The 27,681-nt window shown below is 39.1% G+C and overlaps 1 protein-coding gene across 5 annotated transcripts in view; it reads right to left on the bottom strand.

Moving 5' to 3' along the window:
- The window catches only part of ICA1 (islet cell autoantigen 1), an 81,723-nt gene that overhangs the window by 44,125 nt on the left and 9,917 nt on the right, over positions 1-27,681 (bottom strand). For all 5 annotated transcript variants that reach the window (XM_081343662.1, XM_081343665.1, XM_081343664.1 and 2 more), the window contains exons 5-7: positions 24,950-25,022; positions 24,163-24,286; positions 2,649-2,847 (exon numbers count right to left, since the gene is read on the bottom strand). In XM_081343662.1, coding sequence (XP_081199788.1) covers positions 2,649-2,847; positions 24,163-24,286; positions 24,950-25,022 — 396 coding nt within the window. The remainder of the gene's footprint in view (positions 1-2,648; positions 2,848-24,162; positions 24,287-24,949; positions 25,023-27,681) is intronic.

Below are 27,681 nucleotides of genomic sequence, written 5' to 3'. Positions count from 1 at the left end.
GGCAGAAGAAGACTGTATGTATTCCAATGGGAGGCAAAGAAGAAGGCCTATTGTCTTTGGGGATCATGTAGGGCAAGAATAGGGGGATAAATAGATAGGTGGGCATAGTGCAGCATCTCTGTAAAGTTATGAATTCTACATAATCCGCTGGTCATTTGTAAGGGCAAATGACTGGGTGGATTTTGTAAAATTTGTAACTTTGAAACAGGGCTGTATGTAGCTTTTAGGGGGGTTCTTTTGTAACTCTGAATGGTCATTAAATGACCCGTTGTATCTTGAGAATTACCTGTACTTAATTTCAGATATGATTAAATTAAACATGAAAGTCTAAATTATTTTAAGAAATGTTGCTATGGATTTACCAGCAACTAGGAATCTAAGCAATCACTGTGTGCTTTCAACTTTTTAAATATTGAAGCGTATTGTCAATGAAGATTCTCAATCATCCAGGTCATAGTTGTCCCAAGGTGTTTTTCCCCCCCCAAAAGACAGCTGGATTTTCTTGAAAGTCCTTTGAAAACATTTCACTTCTCATCCAACAAGCTTATTCAGTTCTAACTAACTGGTGGAAAATGTAAGGATTTATATTCTTTGCAGTCATCTGAAACATGTCACCAAGTTGACACGTGGCAAAGAAAATAGCCTGGGCTTCCTGGACTATGCAGTACACATCAAGGAAGATAGAAGCCTCAACACTGAAGTAAATAGAAAGCCCACACATGCATATCAGTAGCTACCTTTTGATTCTCACTATCCATTGGAGCATAAACTGGGAACGATCAAGCCCTACATCACAGGACTGAAGTTTTGCACACCAGCAAAACAAAAAAGAGAAAGAACAAAAACATATCAAGGAAGCTCTCAGAACTTAGCTATCCTAATTGGCCTTTGTCAAATCCACAAAAAGATCCAGTAGGAGAACCCTCACAACAGAGAGAGAAGAAGAGAGCAACAAATGGAGCAATGTTGTCATTCCATACATTGCAGGAATACTGAAAGAGCTCAAGTGGATTTTCAACATACGTGCACATTTTAAACTCAGGAATACATGAAGACAGACGTTTGTCTACCGCAAGGACAAAACATCCAGACACAGAGCAATGTTGTATATGTAGTGAAATGCAGCAAGACATGTGCAGACCTGTACAATGGGGAAAATAAACAACCACTTCACAAATGTATGGCACAACACAGAACAACAAACTTATCAAGGCAGGATTCAGCAGATTCATCTGCATCTGAAAGATAAGAATTACTCCTTTGAAGACAGCAAGGTTCACATTCTTCACTGAGAGGACCAATGGTTTGAAAAGGGAATCAAAGAAGCTATCTATATTGAAACTGAATAGCCCTTCCTCAACAGAGGAGAGCGATACAACACCATCTATCTCCTCTTTACAATGTAGTCTACTCAGCAGTTCCAAGAAATTTCACACCTTTTTACACTCTCATTCAGGTGACTCTGAATTACACACACACACACACACACCAGTGACTTCAACGACTCTAACAACTGACTCTCAAAGTATTAACGACTGGATGCAAAGAATATAAAACCTTCCATGCCTCACTATTAGAACTGAAGAAGTTGCTTGGATAAGAAGTGAACATTTTCAAAGGAAAAAAACCAAGAAAGTCCAGTTGCCTTTTGAAAAATAAAGCACCTTTGGATTAAAGCTTATTAATTATATTTGCTGAACACTGAAATCTTTGGTGGTTTATTTTATATTGATAATATTGAAGTAATGCAATATGAGCATAAATATCTACATTCTAGTAACTGTCAAAATACTGGCCAGACCAAGACCTTCCTAGTTTCTGAAGATGGCATTACATCATCCAGTCATTTTAGCTTTCTATGAAGCAAATTATGATCAATGTCTGACAGCTATCTTGAATATAAAGTGACACAGTTGTTACTTTTTCACCGCTAAAGACTACTAAAGCAGCTTCTTAAAAAAATATAGAACTCTTCACTGAATTGTTACTTTTTAAAAAATGCAGTTATTTGCCTTTATTTAATTAAATAGAATAGAAAAAGAAAAAAACATGCAAAACCCTCTCTCTCACATCTTCAAACATCCACATCTGCCTATTTCATGTCCTTGGGAAGGACATGATATGTGAATAAAAATGCCAAATTCATTATGAACATCTGTCTGACTGTGCAAGAAATTTATAATGAAATCATCCTTCATTAAAATTGTTCATGCATGTCTTCAATAACTGAGAGGCTGGTAGAAATTGGCCAAACAATGATTAGAAATGGCCATTTTATGTAGGTAGCACTGGTAATTTTTAGCATATTTATGGTATCTAGTTAAAATATTTACATCTTCCTTTCTCTTAAACAGCCAAGCAGCTGATCTAGGGTCATTAGACAGATGCCTATTAATAAACTAATAATATTTTTACACATGTATACACACCATATGTAATTCAAGTTGGTACTCAGGAAACCATTTGTTGTCAGACCTTTTAGCAGCGAAAAATATATTCTTAGCCAGAAATGTTCTGATACATAGAAAATAATCAGTTTATGTCTAATTAGCATCTGAGTATTGATTGTACAATTATACACTTCTCAGAAGAATCAAATCCATTATTACCATTGATTATTATTTGGCAAATTGTGGAAAGCCTCATACCTTCCTAAATTTTTCCATCTGCTTATAAAGATCAGGATCCAGCTCTTGAGAAACATCTTTCATCCATAACAGAGCTCCCCGGTATTCAGTCCGACATTGTTCCATTCGGTTGACTGTCAACCATGTATCAGAAATAGCTCTGTATCTAAATGTCTCCACTTCTTGGTACAGTCTGCACAAAGGAGTGCGCAATGCCAGTCTGTAACAAAAAGAAAAACATATGGGGTTAGGACAGCTGTCCCAGAATTATTTTTTGAAGTTGACTAGCAAGCTCATAAAACATGAGAACCATATTTTTAATATACGAAACACATTCAAGGTAATTAGAACAGATATAGATCTTCAAGTCTCATTTCAAAACACAGTATAGAAAATAGAATTTTCACAATAAAAACTGTGTAAATAAAAGAACACAACACAATAACACAACTACTTGCAATGCTTTCAGGGTTGCTGGGTTAAGTACATTTAATCATTACAAACTAATTATAAAGGATTTAAAAGTAGATTAAAAGTGAGTTTCTGATTGTTCAATCTCAGAATTCTTAAGAACTAACTTTGAAAGGCAAGCTGCCAAACACAACACACAACTTTTTTGCATTCTTTATTTGCAGTGAATAAAATGCCATCTTTAAAGTATTTTGGCTTTAAAGTGAATATACTGTGGGTTTTCTCCAAACAATATAAATCAGATGTAAGTAGTGAACACACAATTAGTACAGGTAGTCCTTGACTTACAACCACAATTGAGCCTAGAGTTTCTGTTGCTAAGTGAGATATATGTTAAGTGAGTTTTGCCCATTTTTTGACCATTTTGCCACATTTGTTAAGTGAATCACTGCAGTTGTTAAGATAGTAACACTTTGTTAAGTGAATCTTGCTTCCCCATTGACTTTGCTTATTAGGTTGGAAAATGTGATCAGATGACCCAAGGACACTGCAACTATCATAAATAGGAGTCAGTTGTCAATCATCTGAATTTTTAAAATATTTTTATTAATTTTCTAATATTGCAATTAACATATCTGAAAAGCAACGTGGCAGCTGGGTACAATAATTCCATTACATTTAAATATCAATACAAATCTCAAAATATTACAACAATTAATTCCCTCTCTTTTCCTCTTTATTTATACTGTCTCATATTCAGGCCAACAAAGTTCTTATTCTATCGATCAAATAGCAAACAGCTTTCTAATATTCGTCAAAAATCTTCAATTTATGTATATCTTAATTAATTTAACATTTCATCTTTTAGACAACAACAAAACAACAACAACAACAACAACAACAACAACAACAACAATAATAATAATAATAATAATAATAATAATAATAATAATAATAATAATAAGAAGAAGAAGAAGAAGAAGAAGAAGAAGTTGGAAGGGACCTTGGAGGTCATCTAGTCCAACCCCCTGCTAAGGCAGAAACCCTATAACATTTCAGACAAATGGCTGTCCAGTGTCTTCTTAAAAACTTCCAGTGTTGAAGCATTCACCACTTCTGGAGGCAGGTTGTTCCACTGGTTAGTTGTTCTAACTGTCAGGAAGTTTCTCCTTAGTTCTAGGTTGCTTCTCTCCTTGACTAGTTTACATCCATTGCTTCTTGTCCTGCTTTAAGGTGCTTTGGAGAATAGCTTGGCTCCCTCTTCTTTGTGGCAGCCCCTGAGATATTGGAATACTGCTATCATGTCCCCCCTCACCCTTCTCTTCATTAAACTACACATACCCAATTCCAGCAACCGTTCCCTATATGTTTTAGCTTCCAGTCCCCCAATAATCTTTGTTGCTCTTCTCTGTACTCGTTCTAGAGTCTTGACATCTTTTTTACATCGTGGTGACCAAAACTGGATGCAGTATTCCAGGTGTGGCCTTACCAAGGCATTGTAAAGTGGTATTAGTACTTCAAGCTATCAATGTCCCTCTTACACAATAACAAGTTAAAATCTCAAATTCAGCCAGCAGATGTCACCCCCATAGCTATTTTGATCTTTTCAGTTTTTTTAAAGGAAAAAAAACTCCAAATCTTCAGTAAAAATAGGAATAAAAATCAGAGAGCAGTAAAAAATATAAAATTAAAAATCTTATAATCCACCAGTTTTAGGAAATAGAGTTCCAATTGTGATCCTAGTATTTTTTCAACGTTTTAAACTCCCCTGGGTAATTGATCACCGCTGTTTCTGGAGGGTGGGCTTTTCTCACCACAGGGGGGAAAATACTTTAACACCTTATGCAGGTAAATAAGTAATTAGGATACAAGAGGGTTAGATCTCACCCAGTCTCTTCCACGTTGCTTTAAGAATGCCAGATGGTAGCGGGGTCTTTGGCTGTCTGCAGCTTTGTGGCAGGTTAGGGTCAGCCTTTCGCCTGCCGGTTTGGAGGGATTCGCTGGCTCTAGCAGGAGAGTTGCCGCTCTCCTGCGATCCAGCGATGGCTCCTCCTTGCTAGTCGCCTCTACGGGGTGACTTTTGACCCTTTTCAGGGTCCCCCAGTGATCCAAAGCTGGACGGGGGAGACGGAGCTCATCTCCCAGGCATCCATGGCGGCCGCACAGCAAACCGGAAGTCTGCCAAGCATCTAAATTTTGATCACATGACAATGGAGATGCTGCAATGGTCCTAAGTGTGAAAAATGGTCATAAGTCACTTTTTCAGTGCTGTTGGAAGTTTGAACAGTCACTAAATGAATTGTTGTGAGTCAAGGACTACCTGTATTTATAAGCAGTCCATTTTACATATTGGCAGTTTTAAAGCATTTCAGTTCAAGTATTAATAGAAATATCAAACTGGTTTGAGCCTTTTGTGCTACAAGAATATTTTAGTAAACATTATTTTATTAATCTTTTTAATGTTATTTTAATAAATTGTATTAACCATCTCTATTATTTCATTAATCATTATTACAGTTTTTTAAGTTGAACGTTTTTTTCACCAGGATAGAAAATGGGAGACCATGAAATCCTGCCTTAGCCATGAAAGCCAGGGGAGTGATTTTGGACCAGGCATTCTCAGGGTTCTTGTTGTGGGGAAAAAAGGGGGAAGGTGTGTTGGATACATTCATCACCTTGAGATATTTGTAAAAATAATAAAGGCGGGATACAAATAAATACATTTATTGATATATTAATTACAGTTCAGTGACATACTTAGCTCAAAATTGAGATTTTCAATTAAGTAATAAATGGATAATAAATGTAGTACTTAGGACACCAGTGAACATATCATTGAATTTACATAGTAGGTAAATGATAACAGAACAACAGAAGGGACGTTGGAGCAATTCTAATCCAATCCCCAGTTCAAGGAGACACTATATCATTTCAGACAAATGGGTATCCAATCTCTTCTTAAAAACCTCCAGTAATAGAGTACCCACAACTTCTGAAAGCAAGCCATTCCACTTGTCAATTGTTCTCACTGTCAGGAAAATTCTTTTTAGCTTCTCTCTTTGATTAGTTTCCATCCATTGGTTGTCTCACCAATAGATGTAAGTGTGGTCTTACTAAGGCATTACAAAGCAGTACTAACTCATGTAATCTTGCTTCTGTCCCTTTCTAACCAGGATTGTATTGGCTTTTTTGGATGCAGCACACTGCTAGCTCACATTTATAGTGAGGGAAAAAATTATTTGATCACCTGCTGATTTTGTACGTTTGCCCACTGACAAAGAAATGATCGATCTATAATTTTAATGGTAGGTTTATTTTAACAGTGAGAGACAGAATGACAACCCCCCCCCCGAAAAACACAATTCAAAAGTTATAATTTGATTTGCATTTTAATGAGTGAAATAAATATTTGATCCCTTTGCAAAACATGATGGCAAAACCCTTGTTGGCAATCACAAAGGTCAGACATTTCTTGTAGTTGGCCACCAGATTTGAACACATCTTAGGATGGATTTTGTCCCACTCCTCTTTACAGATCCTCTCCAAGTTATTAAGATTTCAAGGCTGATGTCTGGCAGCTTGAACCTTCATCTCCTTCCACAGATTTTCTATGGGATTAAGGTCTGGAGACTGGCTAGGCCACTCCAGGACCTTAATGTGCTTCTTCTTGAGCCACTCCTTTGTTGCCTTGGCTATGTGTTTTGGGTCATTGCCATGCTGGAATACCCATCCACGACCCATTTTCAATGCCTTGGCTGAGGGAAGAAAGTTCTCACCCAAGATTTGACAGTACATGGCCCTGTCCATCGTCCTTTTGATGCAGGGAAGTTGTCCTGTCCCCTTAGCAGAAAACACCCCAAAAGCATAATGTTTCCATGTTTGATGATGGAGATGGTGTTCTTGGGGTCACAGGCAATGTTCCTCCTCCTCCTAACACAAAGAGTTGAATTGATGCCAAAAAGCTCGATTCTGGTCTCATCTGACCACAATACTTTCACCCAGTTCTCCTCTAAATCATTCAGATGTTCATTGGCAAACTTCAGACGGGCCTGTACATGTGCTTTCTTGAGCAGGGGCACCTTGCAGGCACTGCAGAATTTCAGTCCTTCACAGCATAATGTGTTTGTTACCAATTGTTTTCTTGGTGACTATGGTCCCAGCTGCCTTGAGATCATTGACAAGATCCTCCCTTTTAGTTCTGGGCTGATTCCTCACCATTCTCATGATCATTGAAACTCCATGAGGTAAGATCTTGCATGGAGCCCAGACTGAGGGAGATTGACAGTTATTTTGTGTTTCTTCCATTTGTGAATAATCACAACAACTGTTGTCACCTTCTCACCAAGCTAATTGACAATACTCTTACATCCCATTCCAGCCTTTTATAGGTCTACAATCTTGTCTCTGACATCCTAGGACAGCTCTTTGGTCTTGGCTATGGTAGGGAGTTTGGAATCTCATTGATTGATTGCTTCTGTAGACAGGTGTCTTTTATACGGGTAACAAGCTGACGTTAGGAACACTCCCTTTAAGAGAGTGTTCCTAATCTCACTGATTACCTATATAAATGACAACTGGGAGCCAGAAAGCTTGCTGATTGATAGGGGATCAAATACTTATTTCACTCATTAAAATGCAAATCAATTTATAACTTTTTTGAAATGCATTTTTCTGGATTTTTTTCATTGTTATTCTGTCCCTAAATAAACCTACTATTAAAATTATAGACTGATAATAACAATAACAATAATAGAGGTGGAAGGGACCTTGGAGGTCTTCTAGTCCAACCCCCTGCTCAGGCAGGAAACCCTATACCATTTCAGACAAATGGTTGTCCAGTCTCTTCTTAAAAATTTCCAGAGTTGGAGCATTCACAACTTCTGGAGGCAGGATGTTCCACTGATTAATTGTTCCAATAGTCAGGAAATTTCTTCTTAGTTCTAGGTTGCTTCTTCCTTGATTATTTTCCATCAATTGCTTCTTGTCCTGCCTTAAGGTGCTTTAGAGAATAGCTTGACTCCCTCTTCTTTGTGGCAACCCGAGATATTGGAACACTGCTATCATATCACCCCTAGTCCTTCGCTTCATTAAACTAGACATACCCAATTCCAGCAACCGTTTTTTAATATGTTTTAGCCTCCAGTCCCCTAATCATCTTTGTTGCTCTTCTCTGTACTCTTTCTAGAGTCTCAACATCATTTTTACATTGTGATGACCAAAACTGGATGCAGTATTCCATGTGTGGCCTTACCAAGGCATAACAAAGTGGTATTAACACTTCACATGATCTTGCCTGTGTTGGTGTCATGGATCCAATAGATGAAGCCAATTAAAAGAACTTGAAGGCAAAGATTTCTTCCTTAAAGAACATTTTATTCAGGAAACAAAGTATTGGCATTTACATAGTTGAACCCAAGAGTATAGTTCCCTCCCCTCTGATACAATGTAACAAGTTGCAATTCCCACCCCAGAAAGGCTGTCATAAATCACATTCACCAATTAATCTAAAACGTGGGCTCTCTTCCGCATTTTTCAGCCCACCAAAACTTTATCTAGAATAGACCTTGAAGCTCACCCAGCTGCAATTGTTTAGGTTAACTGAAAATGCTCAAGCATTTCCCCCTTCCCCCCTTCTACATCTGAGAGTCCCAAACAACAGAAAAAGCACTAGGAAAGCAAAAGTTAAAATGGCTGCAATTTCTTAATTGTCACAGTGTTGACAGTTGGCTTTTTTGGCAACTGCAGCACACTGCTGGCTCATATTTAAGTGACTGGCCACTAGACTACTCTCAAAGTTACTACTATTAAGCAAAGTACCACCTATACTTACCTGTGCATTTGGTTTTTCTTGCCTAAATGTTGAACCTTACTTTTTTCACCACTGAATTTCATTTTGTTAGATAGCACCCAATGTTCAAGTCTGTCAAAATCAGTGGTGGGATTCAGCCAGTTTGCACCACTTCGGCAGAACTGGTAGCTAATTTTTTGTTGCCCAGGCCCAGAATGGACTTCCAGAAGTGGCATCCACACAGAGAACCGGTTGTTCACATATTTGAATCCTTCTGTATCTTAAGCCTATCTTCGGTTATTCCTGCCAGCTTGATGTTGTCTGCAAATTTGATGAGTTCACATGTATTCCCTCATGCAAGTAAATTATATACACAGCATTCCTCTGGTCCACTAATTTTATTCACCTGGTCAAAGAATGCAATAAGATTTGTCTGGCAGGAAGAAGGGCGGGGCCAGCGCCGCAGCGGGATGACACATCCTCTAGGAGAATTATATACTTTCAGATCAGAATAAAAGAGGTGTGGTATTATATATTCAAAAAGCAATACAAACTACATTGATATATTCAGATGAAGAAGGGCAAATTTTAATGGTGTAATAATTATGAATTGTAAAAAAACTTTATTGGTAGCAATTTATGCTTCAAATGAAAACCAAGAAAATTTCTATTCAAAATTACACCAGAAAATAATAGAATTGGAATTCGAAAGCACATGTATGATTGGAGATTTCAATGCTATCTTAAAGGCTGGGCTGGATTATAATACGACAAAAAAAAAACCCAAGACCCTAAGCAGAATACTTCCAAAATCTTTTCATAATATGGTGAACAAATTAAATATATTAGATGTTTGGAGAGAAAAATATCTGGAAAAGAAGCAATATACATTCAATTCTAACAGACACCTGTCCTGGTTGAGAATAGATATGATATGGACATCAATAGACTTATTTACAAGTACACAAAATATAAACATAGAAACAAACACATGGGCGGACCACAACCCAGTCACAATTATATGCAAAGGACAAAAAAAAAAAGAACAAGATGGACATTAAATCAAACTGTATTGAATGAAAAAGACTTCCAGCAATATATGGAAAAAGAAATGACTTTCTTCCTTCAAGGAAAACAAAAAAGAAGATACCTCACTTCAAAATGTCTGGGGTACGGCGAAAGCGTACATGAGAGGACTTGCTATATCTTATATGGGGAAAAAGAATAAACAGAAAAGACCAATTAGGGAAAAGCTGGAGGAAGAATATAAGACTCTTAGAAAGAATTACAGAAAGATACACAAAACAAAAAGATAAAAAATTTAATGGAGTTGAACAAGCATAAAATGAACTTAATAGAAAATGAAGAAGTGGCAATGAAAATAAAGGCAGCTAAACAAACATTTTTTGAACATGCAAACAAACCAGGGAGATTTATTTATTTATTTATTTAGTTACATTTATATACCGCCCTATTCCCTGAGGACTCAGGGCGGTTTACAGGAAATTAAAAAATCCACCATACAAAAGTTAAAAAAAAAAAAACCAAATTAAAAAATATTAAATTGACCCTGTATACTTAAAACCCCAATTAAAAATTTCTCCTCAGCCTGGGCCCGAGAGCTCAAAGAGCCAGGTCTTCAGGCCCCGGCGGAATGATCGGAGGTCGGGGGCAGTCCTCAGCTCCACCGGCAGCTGGTTCCAGAGGGCAGGCGCTCCCACTGAGAAGGCCCTATCCCTGGGTGTCACCCGCCGGCAATCTCTCACCGGCGGCACCCTGAGCAGACCCTCCCTGTGGGAGCGCACTGGGCGAAGGGCGTTTGATGCCGGCAGCAGGTGTTCCCTCAAATAGCCCGGACCCAGGCCATGTAGGGCTTTATAGGTAATAACCAGCACCTTGAATTTCACCTGGAGGGCAACCGGAAGCCAATGCAGCTCGCGGAGTAGAGGTGTTACATGGGAGTATCGGGAGACCCCCATTACAACTCGCGCGGCCGCATTCTGCACCAGTTGAAGCCTCCGAGTGGTCTTCAAGGGCAGCCCCATGTAGAGAGCGTTACAGTAGTCCAGACGGGAGGTAACAAGCGCATGAGTAACTGTGCGTAGGGCGTCTCGGTCCAGATAGGGACGCAACTGGCGCACCAGGCGAACCTGTGCAAAAGCCCCCCTGGTCACGGCTCCTATGTGGTCTTCAAAATTGAGCCGTGAGTCCAGGAGGACGCCCAGGTTGCGAGCCCTATCAACGGGGGTAACACCTCACCCCCCATCGTTAGAGGTGGAATAAGTTGGTTAACCCGAGATGCCGATATGCACAGCCACTCAGTCTTGGCGGGATTGAGACGAAGCCTGTTTCTCCCCATCCAGACCTGAACCGCCTCCAGGCACCGGGACATCACGGAGAGGGCATTGCTGGGTTGGTTCGGGGTGGAAAGAAAAAGTTGGGTATCATCAGCGTACTGGTGATACCCCACCCTGAAACCACGAATGATCTCGCCCAGCGGCTTCATATAGATGTTGAACAGGAGAGGCGAGAGGACCGACCCCTGAGGAACTCCACAAATGAGAGACCTCGGGGCGGATCTCTGCCCTCCTGTCAACACCGACTGCGAGCGGCCCTGGAGGTAGGAGGAGAACCACCGTAGAACGGTGCCTCCCACTCCCAACCCCCTGAGACGCCACAGTAGGATACATGGTCGATGGTATCGAAAGCCGCTGAGAGATCTAATAGGACTAGGACAGAGGAACAACCCCTGTCCTGAGCCCGCCAGAGATCATTCACCAGCTCGACCAATGCCGTCTCCGTGCTGTGCCCAGGCCTGAAACCTGATTGGTACGGGTCCAGATAATCAGTTTCATCCAGGAACAGAGGAAGCTGATGGGCCACCACACTCTCAACAACCTTCGCCAGAAAGCGGAGGTTGGAGACCGGACGATAGTTGTTTAAAACAGCCGGGTCCAAAGCAGGCTTCTTGAGAAGGGGCCTCACCACCGCCTCCTTCAAGGCGGCAGGGAAGACACCCTCCTTCAAAGAAGCAGTTATTACTGCATGGAACCAGCCTCGTGTTCCCTCCCGAGCCGCATAAGCTAGCCAGGAGGGGCACGGATCCAACAAACAGGTGGTGGTGCTCAGTCTCCCCATGATCCTATCCACATCAGGGGAAACAGGGTCGAACTCAGTCCAGATAACATGCTCAAGACCGCCTGATTCCTCCACGTCAGACTCTGCCCAGTCAGAGTCCAGACCGGTCCGGATCCGAGCGATTTTGTCCGCCAGATGATGACTAAACTCCTCGGCTCGTCCCTGCAAGGGATCCTCTCTCACCTCCTGGTTAAGGAGGGAGCGAGTCACCCTAAACAGGGCGGCCGGGCGATTATCTGCGGACGCGATAAGGGCGGCAAAGTAGTTAGACTTCGCCGTCCTTATCGCCGCAAGATAAGACCTTATAAAGGTTCTTAACTGCAATCGGTCGGATTCAGATCGGCTGGATCTCCAACCGCTCTCTAGACCTCGTCTCCGACGCTTCATCTCCCGGAGCTCCACAGAGAACCATGGGGCCCAACGGGATCTGCGCCGGGTCAGAGGTCGCATGGGTACAACGCAGTCAAGTGCCCTGGTGGCAGCCGTTTCCCAGGCCTCCACCAGAGCATCGACTGGGCTGTGGGTAAGGGTGATAGGTATAGGCCCAAGCGCCCTCTGGAACCGATCCGGGTCCATTAGGCGCCTGGGGCGGAACCACCTGGACGGTTCCGCCGCCCAGCGGCGGGGGGTGGCATGACGGAAAACCAGCCTCAGGAGGTGGTGATCTGACCATGACAGAGGGGTGATGGTTGACATATAAAATTAAAAAGGAGAAAGAGAAGAGATGGATGCCGAGGGGACCTTACAACACTGGAATGAAGAAAAGAAAAAAATAGCTTGGGAATATTATGAGAATTTATATAAGCAACAAGCAGTTTCAGATGATAGGATAAAACAATTCTTGGGAAAAACAGAGATACTTAAAGTACTGGAGAAATTTAAAAAGCTACTAGAAGAGAAAATAACAATGATGGAATTAACAGAAGCAATTAAAAACCAAAGAATGGCAAAACACCAGGACCAGATGGGCTACCAGCGGAACTATATAGAACATTGCAGGAATTGTTAGGCAATGTAATGCTGGAACTCTATAATGAACTCCTCTCTGAAGCTAAGATACCAATTCGTGGTCGGAAGCACTTATTACCCTCATACCAAAGGAAGAAATGGAAATACAGAAAATAAAGAACTATAGACCGATTTCCTTGCTGAATGTGGACTATAAAATATTCACATCAATCATGGCTGAAAGACTTAAAAAGTTCCTAAACACATTTATTCAAAATGGGTTCCTACCCAAAAGACAGATTAGAGACAATATGAGAATTATATTAAAACACATTAGAATACTACGAAACACATCCCGGAAAACAGATGGCATTGATGTTTTTGGATGCGCAGAAAGCATTCGATAATGTGAATTGGCAATTCATAAGACAACTACAGATTATGGATTTTGGGGAGAAATTTATAAATGTAATTAAAGCAATCTACAATAAGCAAATAGCCAAAATAATGATTAATGGAGATATGACTGAAATGATTAATATTATGAAAGGAACAAGGTAGGGATGCCCTTTATCCCCATTATTGTTTGCATTGACACTAGAGATACTAAATAGAACTATAAGACAGAATAAGGATATAAAAGGTATGAAAGTTAAGAGAGAAGAATATAAGCTACAAGTTTTCGCAGATGATCTAGTATTTATCTTGGAGGAGCCACTAGAGACAGGACCTGTATTAATAGAACAAATAGAAAAATATTGTTGTTTTTGTTTTCAACAATACCAATAAGATTGGAAAAGAAATATTTTGAGGGGCTAAATAAAATAATTTTGAAATATATTTTGCAGGAGAAAAAGGCAAGGATTAATTTAAAAATGTTACAGGATGCAAGACTCAGAGGTAGGTTTACCTTACCTAATTGGGAATTATATTAGCAGGCTGTAGCAATGTCATGGATGAGAGAATGGATTTTACTGAGGAATACTAGATTATTGACATTAGAGGGACATGACTTACAGTTGGGATGGCATGTGTTCATATGGTATGGGAAAAATAGAATACACAGCTATTTCCAGAGACATCATATCAGGAATTCTTTATTGATGGTTTGGGAGAAAATAAAGAGAAAGCATTACTTGAGGATTCCAGATTGGCTCTCAACTATGGAAGCATTAATACACCCCAATAAGTTTAACATGGGAAACATTATAAGATATAAAGACCCACTAACAGATACGGGGAAGCTGAAAACCAAACAACAATTAGAGGAACAAGGAATAAAAATGGATTGGTACATGAGAATGCAAATACAATCTAGACATGAAAAAGATGCTAAAATAGATGGTTTTAATTTGGGGAGAACAGAGTTAGATGAAATACTTACGGGAGCTGAAGAAAAATGGATTAAAAATGTATAGCTACTTACTATATAGGGAATTAGAGGAGGAGCAAGATAAGGAGTCAATGATAAAATGGTCAAGAAATTTTGGATATACGATTGAATTAGATAGATGGCAGCAATTATGGGAAAGAAACTACAAACTGACAATGGTGACAGTGTATAAAGAAAATATGTATAAGATGTTCTACAGATGGCATATGTCTCCAGAAAAACTAGCTAAAATGTTTAAGGACAGATCTATGAAATGTTGGAAATGCCATCAAATACCAGGCTCTTTCTATCATATGTGGTGGACGTGTGCAGAAGCTAAAACCTATTGGGACATAATCAGATCATGGATAGATGACACAACAATGTATAGAATAAGGCCAGAAATATTCCTGTTGGGTATTTTACCAGAGAAATATAGTAAAGAGAACACATATTTGATTATTCATATAACCACTGTAGCTAGGATTGTGTTTGCACAAAACTGGAAGGCACCGAAAGCTCCTCCAGAAGAAGAGGTGATCGGGAAAATAATGGAATGTGCGGAAATGAATAGATTAACAATGATAATTAAAGATAAGACAGAGTATTATGAAATTTGGGGAAAATTTTATGAGTGGGTGAAAAAGAGAATATCCTTAAAAGACGCCTAACACTAATTTAGATGGAAGAAAAATGAGGAGATAAGGAGGGAGACCCAGGCGACACAGTATTGCATAACTGGAGGTAGTATAAAAATTTATAGACTTCCGGTGGCTCCGTGGCGACGGAGACAGCCTTCCCGGGCTGCCCGCGGCTCAGCTGAGTGTTTTTTCGCCCGAAACAGCGCCGATCAGCTGTTCGGGCGAATTTGAAGCCCCCTCCTCGGGAGAAGAGGAGGGGGTGAGGCCCCAGGTAGGGGTAGAGTTCTCCGGGGCCGCCTGAGCTTGCAGCTTGGGCGGCTGAAGGATTGAACTCCCCCGAAGCCTGGGTTGCTCCCAGCTGGCCGGCGTCTCTGCTCCGGATTTCTTGGAGCAGAGCCAGGCGTCTGCGACCACCCCTGCCTGAAGAAAGGACTATGGATTAAAAGGAGCAGGCAGAGCGGTACAAGAGGAAAAGGTGAAGAGGATTATTTTATTTTACTCTCGAGCTTGATGGATTTTTTAAACTTTAAGTGAAAGTGCGTCACAAGTGAAAGTAAAAGATGGCGGCTAAACCTCCCCCTAAAACTCTTCGGAGTGGTGGATCTTCTCCGGTGCAACAATCATCATTACAGGCGTTGCACCCTCCTGATGTATTGACACCGAAGGACTTACGAGATGCTCTGGATAAACTTTTGGAATCAATTAATCAATGGGTGATAAATTTGCACAGATGGAGGAGAAATTGGAGAAACTGGAGGAGAGAATAGAAGAGAGGATGGAACAGAAGTGCAGCGTGATGAAGGTAGACATTTTGTCTTCAGTGCATAAAGTGGCGGAATGTGTGGATGATTTGGATGAAAAAGTGGATGACTTGACTCAAAAGAATGCCATATTAGAAGCAAAAGTACGGGAGAATGAAGATTTAAGAGACAAAATGGAAAGGGAATTAAGTCTTGCTCAATATTACCAGATGCAGTTTGCTGTTAGAATCAGAGGCTTAAAAGAGAATATTAAGGAAGATTTAAAGCAGCTGATTTCTGAGGCTCTCGAAGTGGTATTGAACCAGCCAGCATCTGAAATAAGAGGAGCTATGGATAAAGTGTTCCGTGTGAATTCATGGATTGCTAGACAGAGAAAGCTGCCTAGAGATGTGGTGGTCTACTTTGCAAAAAGAGAAATTAGAGATGAAGTTATACAAGCTGCCTATGATGCTAAAGTTGTGATTGCTGATCAAGAAGTCTTGGTTTTAAAAGAAATTCCTCCAAAGATTTTAAGGAAAAGGAAAGACTTCACATTTCTTGTGCAAGAGCTCAAGCAACGAGATATAAGGTTCAGATGGGAGATTCCAGATGGGTTGATGGTGATGTATGAAGGCAAAAGGTATCGGCTGATTACTGTGAAGCAAGCGCGTGATTTCTATAATAACGTTCTAAAAGCAACCCCATTAACACTTCTGGAAGCTGCAAAGGGATCTGGAGAGGGAGAATATCAAGAGGTTGAAGTAGAGGAAAACGGTGCTGGAGGAGATCAAGCTATAGCTTCTTTGGATGATCCTAGAGAGCAAAGGGTAACGCGTGCTGCTTTAAAACGAGCAAAGAAAATAAAAGAACAAGACCAGCAAAAGTCTTCGGAATCTTCACAACGTACTCATAGCCAAGCAGTGGGAGGAGCACGGCCTAAAGAAGATAGTCCTATCAAAGCAGTGCTTCAAGAGCTTTGGGAGGATATGCATGGCAACTAAATTTTTGACTTGGAACGTTAATGGACTAAATTCACCACAGAAGAGAAAGAAAGTTTTTCAATATTTAAAACAATTCAAGATAGATGTTATATGTTTGCAAGAAACGCATATTAGGGTTATGGACCAAAAGCTTTTATTGAACTCAAGACTGGGTACGCACTTTGTTGCCTCTGCAATGAATAAGAAAAATGGAGTGGTTGTTTATATTAAAAGTGCCATAACAGCGGACTTAATTGAAGCAGACAAGCATGGAAGATATGTACTGATAGACTTGTTGCTAAAGGCAAAAAGACGCTTTTAGTTGGACTGTACGCCCCTAATCAACAACAACAACAGGCTGACTTTTTTAGTTTACTTCATACAAAGCTTACCCAGTTGGATTATAAATCTTTTATTTTTATGGGGGACTGGAATGGTGTTTTGGATGTACAGATGGATAAGGCTGGAGCTTTTAAGCGCATTCCAAGTCATGCTAGACTGCCTAAATCTTTTTTTGAAATGAAGGATGACTTGGAACTGCGAGATATTTGGCGTGAGAGACACTTGCAGGAAAAGGATTATACTTTTTATTCTGATAGACATCAATCTTTTTCGAGGATTGATTTTATTTTGGTGACTAATGACTTTTTTTTGAGGACTAAAAAGGTGAAGATTTGTGCAAGAACTATCTCTGATCATAGTCCAGTTTGGTTAGAGATTGATAAGGAGAAAAGAGACAGGCGCTCGTGGCGCGTAAATGAGAATTTGTTTAGAAATCAGAGAAATGTGGAAGAATGTAAACAGCGGATGAAGGACTTTTTTGAAACTAATATGAACAAAGGTACCTCTATGGATATGGTGTGGGATGCTAGCAAGGCCTACATGAGAGGGGTGTTGATATATATGAATAATAAACATAGACGTGCTGTGGAAGCTAGGAGGAAAGAACTGGAGAATGAAATAAAGGAAAAAGAAAAGGCTTTGATTTTGAACTCAGAGGATGTGAAAACTAAGGAGGCTATTAAATTGTTAAGAGGACAATTTGATAAATTAATGGCTGACCAAGTGGCAACCAATTTGCGGTTTGCCAGGCATAATACTTTTTGCAACGCTAATAAACCAGGTAGATGGTTAGCTTATAGATTGAGAAAAAACAAAGGGCTTCTAATATAGACAAGATTGAGCATAAAGGAAGGGTTGTGTTTCAACAGGACCTTATTAAGGACGCTTTTGTGGATTTTTATTCTAAATTATATGCTAAGGAGAAAATTAATGAAAAAGACATTGATATATATTTGGAAAATGCTAGCATCCCGGTTCTTACGCAAGTACAAAAAGAAGGGATTAATCAATTGATTACAGAAGAAGAAATTGTTACAGCAATTAAGGAATTGAAGGTGGATAAAGCACCAGGTACGGATGGTTTGACTGCGGCCTATTACAAAAATCTACAAATAGAGATGATAAAACCGTTAAAGGAACTGTTCCAGACAATACAGAGGGGGGGAAAGGTGCCACCGTCTTGGAGAACAGCTTTTATTTCCTTGATTCCGAAAGAAGACCAAGATGCTACTCAAGTTAAAAATTATAGACCGATATCGCTTTTAAATACAGATTATAAGATATTTGCTAAGGTTTTGGCTAATAGATTGATGAGGGTTCTGCAACAGGTGATTCATGGGGACCAAACGGGGTTTATTAGTGGTAGGCAAATGAAAAATAATGTGAGGCATATAGTTGATGTGTTAGAGTTTTTGGAAAGGAACAACCAGATCTCTGCGGCGCTAATTTTCTTAGATGCTGAAAAAGCTTTTGATCAATTGAATTGGCAATTTTTGTTGAAAGTTTTAGACAAAATGGATTTTGGGGAAAATTTTTTGCAACCGATTAGGGCATTATATCAAAAACAAACTGCCCGAATTATAGTTAATAATAGCTTGACAGAAGCATGTAATATTGAAAAGGGCACAAGGCAAGGCTGTCCGTTATCGCCCTTGTTATTTGTGTTAACATTAGAGATATTATTGGTTAAAATACGGAATTCGGAAAAAATTAAGGGGATACAAATTAGAGACCAGGATTATACATTGAGAGCATTCGCAGATGATCTGGTTGTTACAGTGACCCAGCCAGAGAACTCTGTTGTGGACCTGATGGAGATAATAACACAATATGGGAAGGTTTCTGGATTTAAAGTTAATACACAGAAAACCAAAATTTTGGTCAGAAATATGACAGTTTCGCAAAAGGCTCTTTTAGAAGGACTAACTGGATTTGAGATTGTTAAAAGGGTTAAATATTTGGGGGTGTTTTTGTCGCCCTCTAATACAAAGTTATATAAAAATAATTATGAAAAACTATGGGGGAAAATTCAAAAAGAATTGGAGAATTGGGAAAAATTGCAATTGTCTTTGTTGGGACGGATTGCAGCAGTGAAAATGAATGTCCTGCCTAAATTTTTATTTCTATTTCAAATGATACCGATTCTTAAGAAAGATTCTAATCTGGAGGAATGGCAGCGAGGTATCAATAAATTTGTGTGGGCAGGGAAAAAGCCACGAGTTAAACTTAAGATTATGCAGGATACTCGTGAGAGAGGTGGGCTTAAAATGCCCAATCTTAAACTATATTATGAAGCTGCTGCATTAGTAGGAATAAGTGATTGGATCAATTTGACACAGAAGAGATTATTAAATCTTGAGGGCCATGATTTGTTGTTTGGCTGGCATGCATATTTGTTGTATGACAAGAAGGTAGACAATGTGTTTAGAGTGCATATTTTAAGACAGGCATTGCTGAGAGTTTGGAAGAAGTACAGACATAAGCTAGATTGCAAGATACCACTATGGGCAATTCCAAAACACGCAATAGAAAATATACATGCTGGTTTCAAACATGATGTGACTACGTACAAGGAGATCCTAAGTTTGGAAAGAAATGTATGGTGTTTGAAATCATATAGTCTCTTGCGAGAAGAGAAGGTTGTTCAAAATTGGTTCCAATATACTCAGTTACGGGCCAGGTGGAAAGAAGATCAGAAAAATGGTTTTACAATGACTGATGAAAATTTGATAAAGCAAATTAGAAATCAGGGACCGGCACATATTAAACGGATATATCTTGCATTGATAGAGATTGATTCAGAAACAGAACTTGTTAAGGATTGTATGATAAAATGGGCCCAAAACATCCAGGAAGTTATTACAATGGACACGTGGGAAAAGATTTGGGTGAGGAACGTAAAATTTACACAAGCTCAAAATTTAAGAGAAAACTTTTACAAAATGTTTTATAGATGGCATTTAGATCCCAAAAAGCTCGCAAGTATGTATCCGAATTATCAGCCTAAATGTTGGAGGTGCGGTGATGAAGATGCAACATATTTTCATATATGGTGGACATGTAAAAAGGTTAAGGCCTTTTGGATAAAAGTTTGGTGGAACATGCAGAAGATTTTTAAACAGAGGATAAAGTTTTGTCCGCAACTTTTTTTGTTGGGAATAATTACAGATGCTACAGTTGTGGACACTAAGTTGATGTTGAATCTAATTACGGCAGCAAGACTCTTGATAGGTCAGTATTGGAAGAAAGAGGAATTGCCGTCTATAGAAGAGTGGACTTTAAAGGTTTCCGACCTGGCAGAGATGGCGAAGATTTCGGCCTATTTGAAAGATCACTCGCAAGAACGCTATATTATGGAATGGAGAAAATGGATTGAGTTTATCCAGAATAAGTATAGGGTTAAGAAATTTTATGTAGCATTTGAATAAGTCTTCTTTCTTTTTTCTTCTTTTTTTTTCTTTTAGTTTTTTTTTATATATATATTTAATATTACTAAGGTTTGTTTTATCCTATATAAGCTAGAGAGTGATGGATTTTAGAGCTTATAGTTGTTAGTATATGATTGTTTATGATTGGTTTTTTTTTATATATACCTTGTATTTAGCTCTGGGAAGTTGGGGGGGAGGGGGGGAGGGGGAGAGGTAGGGGGGGAGGGTGAAGGGAGGGGGAGGGGGGGTTTAAAGAAAAATTGTATGTTAAAACTTTTCAATAAAAAAAAAAATTTATAGATGTATATACCGAGGTCAGATTTATAGAAATACTGACATAATAGAAAATTAATGTTATCATACCTAATATAGATATTGAAAATCTAAAAAGAGGAGCTGCTCGGACATTAGCCCTGAATTGTATTGGAAGAGAAATGGGAGGGAAGAAAGGAGAGGAGAGAGGGAAGAGAGTAGAGGAGGGGGAAGGAAGTAGGAAGGTTAGAGGAAAAGAGAAGTGGGGAGAAACGGGAGGGGAGTGGTGAGGGAAAGAGAAGAGAGGAAGAAGAGGGAAGTAGGAAAGAAAGGAGAAAGGGACAAAGAAAGTAGAGAAGAGGAGAGAGAAGGAGGGTGGATACAGTGAAAGGGGAAATGGACGAGCAGCACCCAAACTTACGTGTATGTATCTATGTATTGCGGTATATTTGTTGATTTGTTTGTAGCATGATTAGTTTGACAAACCTATGTTGGCTTTTGCTTATGACTTTGTTTGCCTCTAGATGTTCGCTGATTCGTTGCTTGATTATCTTTTCCAGAATCATCCCAGGTATTGAGGTCAGGCTGATAGGTCTGTAGTTTCCTGGATCCTGTTGTGATTCAGGGCCAGCCTGTGGGTCCGGCAGCCAGCTCGGATGTCTCGGATGACTCAGACGAGGGGGAGGAGGAGGGTGTTGAAGACGAACTTGCTGATGATGGCTTGGAGGCTTCGCAGAGCCCCCAGCCAGGGCCCTCTTCTCAGCTGCGCGAGCCCGACAGTGCGGATGATGATGACCCACAGCTGGCCCTGTTCAAGGACGCCCGACGCAGGAGGCAGTCAAGCAGGAACAAGCAGAGAAAGGCTGTGGGACTCCTCGGAAGGAGGCACAGGGAGGCCACGCCCTGAACTCTAATAAAGGGAGTGTTTGGGGAAGGGCTGGTTGCTGAAAGCAACCGCTCCGTTTGAGGATCACAGTTCCGGTGTTTTGTTTCTTGTTCTGTTGTTTTGCTTGTGAATTAAACTTGGCAGACGCCTTCCAGCCTCAGACGCTCTCCAGCCTCTGCCGTTTGTACAGGGGTTGCCTTTCTGCAAGGCCGGTAGCAGGCTGGTACAGAACAGATCCATCCCCCCCACACCCTTTTTGATCATTTCTTTGTCAGTGGGCAAATGTACAAAATCAGCAGGGGATCAAATAATTTATTCCCTCACTGTAAGTGTCTACTAGACTCCAAGATCCTTCTCACGATTACCAATATTGAGCCAGGTTTCACCTATTCTATACCTGTATATTTGTTTTTCTTGCCTAAATGTAAAACCTTACTTTTCTCTCTGTTGAATTTTAATTTTGTTAGATAGGGCCCAGTGTTCAGTCTGTTGAAATCCTTCTGGATTCTTCTGAGGTGTTGTGCTATTCCAGCAACACCAGCTTGGTGTTGTCTGCAAATTTGATGAGTTCCCCTTCTACTCCCTCATCTAATTCATTTATGAAGATATTGAAAAGTACTGGGTCTAAGACAGAACTTTGGTGTATCCCACTGCTTACTTTCCTCCATGTACATATAGTTCCATTAAGTATGGTTTGTCAACCAGTTATGAACCCATCTGATGGAGATGTTGTCTATCCCACATTTTTCTAACTTACCAAGAAATAGATTGTATTCTACTTTGTCAAATGCCTTATGAAATCCAAGTATACTATGTCTACAGCATTTTGCTAGTCCACTAATTTAGTCACTTTGTCAAAGAATGAAATAAGATTTGTTTGGCATGATCTGTTTTTGACAAACCCATGTTGATTTCTGGTTATAGCTTTGCTTGCTTTTAGGTGTTTGCAGATTTGTTGCTTGATTAGCTTTTCCAGGATCTGCCCAGTATTGATGTTGGTCTGTAGTTTCCTGGATCTGTCCCTCCCCCCTTTCTTTTTGAAGATGGGAATCACATCGTCTCTTTTCTAGATCTCTGATTCTCCAGGATCTTTGAAAGATATGATTCAGTGGTTCCAAGATCAGGTCTGCCAGCTCCTTCAAAACTCTGGGATCTAATCCATCTGGTCCTGGTGATTTGAACTTCTTTAAAGTGGACAGGTAGTCTCTTACCATTTTCTTCCCTATCTGAATTTGTACTCCTAGTCAGTCTTTTATGGTTCTGCTTTTGTAGGTTGGGTTTAGTAGGCTTAGTTCATTCTCACTCTTAGGTTTCCTGACTTCATCCTTGCAGATTTGGGCTATATGCTGGTATTCTGCCTTAGTTATGTGTCTTCTTTTCATTTTTATACTTATCCTTTTAGCTTTCAGTTTATTAAAGAGTTCTTTATGTAACCATGCTGGTTTCTTCTTGGATTTATTTTTCTTTTTCAGTGGTAGTGTGCTGGACTGGGTTTTTATAATCATATTTTTCAGAATTTCCCAAGCTTCTTGAGTTGTTTTCCCCTTTAAGATTTTTATCCATTTTCATCCTTCCTGATCTTGCTTGAAATCAGCTCTTTTAAAGTCTAAAATCCTAGTTTGATTATGTTCTATTGCATTATATTGAATTCCAGTATGATGTGATCACTCTCCCCAAAATTCCTGCAACTTCAACCCCCTCCATCATTTCTTCTCTAGTAAGAATTAATTAGATGAGCTAAAGAATTATTTTAATAAAACTTCATACTCTATACATGCAGTTCAAGTTGGCTGCATTTCAGTTAAGAAGTCATGCTAAAGTGTTTCAAACTTTAGATTGTTGTCTAAATAGAGAAAAATTGTCCTTATCTATATCCAGAATTGAGCGCCAAAGAATTGAGGCCTTTGAACTGTGGTGCTGGAGAAGACTCCTGCGAGTCCCTTGGACCGCAAGGCGATCAAACCGGTCAGTCCTAGAGGAGATCAATCCTGACTGCTCTTTAGAAGGCCAGATCCTGAAGCTAAAACTCAAGTACTTTGGCCACCTAATGAGAAGGAAGGACTCACTGGAGAAGAGCCTAATGCTGGGAAAGATCGAGGGCAATAGAAGAAGGGGACGACAGAGAATGAGGTGGCTGGATGGAGTCACTGAAGCAGTAGGCGTGAGCTTAAATGGACTCCAGAAGATGGTAGAGGACAGGAAGGCCTGGAGGAATGTTGTCCATAGGGTCGCGATGGGTCGGATACGACTTCGCAGCTAACAACAACAACATATCCAGAATTATTTCCAAATCTAAATATCTAGATTAAGAAAGTTTAGCATCTTTGTTCCATGGATTTATTAAATGGTAATGCCATTTAGCCTCTTAAACATATGGACTAAAGTTTTTAAAAAGCATTAAGGGAAAGATATAAATATAAGGACAATGCAAAGAACAGAAAAATCAAACAGAAAATTAAAGCAGACAAGAATTTTGTTGATAAATTGCTCTAAGTCACTTCCTATTTCTTTTAAAATGAACTCCTAGAAAGCAGAGTAGAAAGCAGTGTTAATGGTCTGTTCCATAAATGAAATATGAGTAATAAAGAAGCCCATCTGGCCAAGCATACCTTTGTTGAGAAGAAAAACAGAGTGCCTTTCCTGTAGCTTGCATCATCTTGCCTGCTCTGGTTTTATCTTGAGAACCCTGAGATCGGAGAAATTTTCCCAATTCATTTTCTTCCTGAGATAGAACTAAAGAAGATGAATAACCAGAGATATAGATAATATGGCTGAATGTTATTTATTTCCATCTTTTTTTAGAAAGAAAATGTTGCAAGAAATGCTCTTCACAAACCTCTATTATTCGTAATTAACTTTCATGTGTCTTCTGTACTTATGAAAAAGTCAGATTTACCAACCTTACCTCTCATTTTCCCTCTTGGTGCAATGTAAAAATTATACTGATATTGTTCTTAAAAGAATAAGAACAGCTAAATGACCTTTATCTAGAAGATATAACAGCAGAACTTTCTATTTTAGGTTGAACAAAGATATAAACCTATTGGGATGAGATAAAATAAATGACTGTTGCCTGACCACAATGTTTAGAATTTCCTTTGATTATTTCAATATCCTTTTCAATTTCTTGAGCCATAGTGAAGTGACAGTTCATTATTTATATTTATTTGATATGTTGAGTATGCAATTTTAAAACCTGGGTTCATGGTTTCAGTGCCAATTTAAACTCTTGATAAATATTTAGGATTGCTTCACTACTTTCTTCGTTATTATTAAAGAATGCATGTACTGTATATGAGAGAGCATAGTTAACTAAACTCAGTAGGGTACATTTTTACCAGACATGCATTGAATTTGCATTAAACTGAAAATGGAGTTATACTTGAAGATACTTACAACAAATCCTTTTTTGATAATGTTCAATTGCTTTAAGTAAATCCATACAAGTTCTCTGAATTGAATGGAACAGCTAAAAATATAAAATTGAAACTAAGTAAAATATTCTTTGAAAGAACAGAGACAAACAAGACATTTTCCTTAATGCAGCATTTAAACAAGCTCTTTTCAAAAATCATAGGCTTTCCTTGCATTATGGCTATGAAATAGTATTTTGCACTAATGGAATAAAAACACAGATCTTAGATACACATTACAGCATGTAAGATAGTGTAATCAAACCATGTGCATTTAGGCTCATTTTACTAAGACAATGAAAAAAAGTTTTTTTAATGGTATCCTCGTTTGAAAACATTTATTTCTTGCAGCACAGATTAAAATCTTAAATTAACAAACATCAAGTTATATCATTATAGGATAGCAAAATTTTAAGGACAGGTAAATAAAGCCATGTTTTAATAGAAGTTACACCAAAGAGCTTTTATATTACCTACATCTAAAACCTTGGATCTTAAATTTTCCCACAGCAAAATATCAGTAAGACATAATGAAAACCTATTTAGCAAAAAAAAAAAAGAAAGAAAAAGTGGGGGGGACATTGCTGCCTCTAACTCAGAAGTAAGCAACTCTTGTTGCACATAGATAATGGCAACAAGAAAACTGGGGAGAAAGGAACAATGAATTTTATACAATACAACTTGTAAAATGTGAACGTTCCTAGGGAAACATTTTAAGATTATTTTAGGATTATTTCACATAAAAACATAGAAGTTGCTATCAGGTACATACTTTGATAAAGAATAACATAATCTTAGTGTGGACTAGTTTAAAAACAAATTAATTCTTAAGTATATGATAAAAGAAAGAGTACCTGGTTTGGCAGTCCTGCGTTCATTATTTCAAGAAGGCTTTTAATACCCTTCCCCCATTTGTCACAATAATCTTTACTGATTACATCTGCTATAGCAGGTGCTATGATTCTGCTTTTGAGACTATTGTATACTTCAGATGCGGTTCATAGAGCCAACATGAGAGGAATATTGCTGCAGATGGATGGACTCAAAAGGCCCCATTTGAATTTAACAGATATTTCACTTTAACTACCCCCTCTTTTCTCAATGTGTCCATTAAAACAAGGCTTTATTAAATTATGTATTTTCAATAACTAAACGAACAATGATAAATATGTAGAATCTACCTTTATATTTGGGGATACAAATTTCTTGAGAGATTTGGAAAATACCTTGTTTTCACAGAATCATATAGTTGGCAGGAATAATTAAGTCCAAACCTTTGTTCAGTGAAAAAAATCCAAATTAAACCATCTCTTAGATGGCTCTTTAGCCTTTTGTATACATCTGACATATGGGAACCAACCTCTGTCTATATAATTGATTTTATTACTGAACTAATCTATTAGGAATTTTTTCTCCAGTTGGAATTTGAAATGGGAATCCATAATGGATGAATTCAAACATCCACTATATTTTCCTGTTAGTTAAATTCACTATCCAACTAGATATTGTCCATCTAGCTCAATATCAATTGTGTATAAGATCTGCACTGTGCAAAATCAAAATCAAATCAATGTTTTATTACTGTAATAGACCAGCATATTATTCAAATAATGTTGTAGATAGTCCTTGATTTATTACTTATTCAGTGACTATAAAAATTATGACAGTGCTGAATTGAGGAACGTATGGCCTCTATCTGAAGTTCTAACTGTTTCAGCACCTTCCAGAGTCACGTGATCAAATTTGGACACTTAGTACCAAGCCTGCCCTCATGACTGCTACAATTCTCTCCCCCATTGTGGGAAAGGTAACCTTGGCTGGTTAAGTCCACTAGCATCTGCCACAATCCAGAAATCCTCAGCCAGCTAGGCCCAGAAACAGGCCTCCTCTATCCCCACTTCCAAGAGACCAGGACCTTCTCTCTGTCTCACCACACCTGGAAGACCTCAGCTCTGGACTAGGCCTCCTTCCTCTCCTCCCATCACTCTTGAGAGGCCTGGCCTTTTTCCTGCCCCACCAGGCCTGGATCCACTTATCTTTCCCTTTCGCTATAGCTGCTAACAGGTGCACTCAGGCAATGCAAGGCAATCTTCCTCAAAGCTAGGCAGGCAATTCTCAAGGCTGATCAGCAACAGGAAATCAGCAAGCAAACTGGTGTAGCATGGCAAAGGCCCAGGCCTCTAAAGAATGGCTGGGGGGGGGGGAGAAGAGGAAGGAGGCCTGCATACTAGTGGGGCTAACTGGCTGAGGCCTTCTGGCCCCTGGTAGGTTTCTGTGTACTACTGCTTGCTAGGCCTCCCAAGGCCCCCTCTGTCTTGTTGAGTTCTGTGTTCAATTGTGGTCATAAGCACTACTTACTGTATATTTCTGTGATCTATGTTTAGTAGTATTGAACTCAGTCAATGTACAAATGTATCTAGCTGTTTAAATAATTTATATGGTTATGGTTGCCCAGTTCCTAAAAGTGACTCTAGATGGCATATGAGAGTTAAAACAACTAAACCAGATCTGTCTATCATGTTTTAAAACAATTATGACTAGCTTCATGGAATATTTTGAAAGCAAACAAACATTATGGTTTAACCCTATGTGTAAATATACTTAAAGATACATGCTATCTTAGGAACAATCAAAGAAAAAATTGTTAAGAACATGTGTTAGATGAAATCTTCTTGGGCATAGAGTACTATTAAGTCAATGACTAACTAGCCTATC

The sequence above is a fragment of the Vipera berus genome (genome assembly GCF_964194415.1).
Source record: "Vipera berus genome assembly, chromosome: Z".
Taxonomy (NCBI): Eukaryota; Metazoa; Chordata; class Lepidosauria; order Squamata; family Viperidae; genus Vipera; species Vipera berus.
Note: the sequence above shows the minus strand (reverse complement) of the source record. Positions and strands in the feature narration are given on the sequence as shown.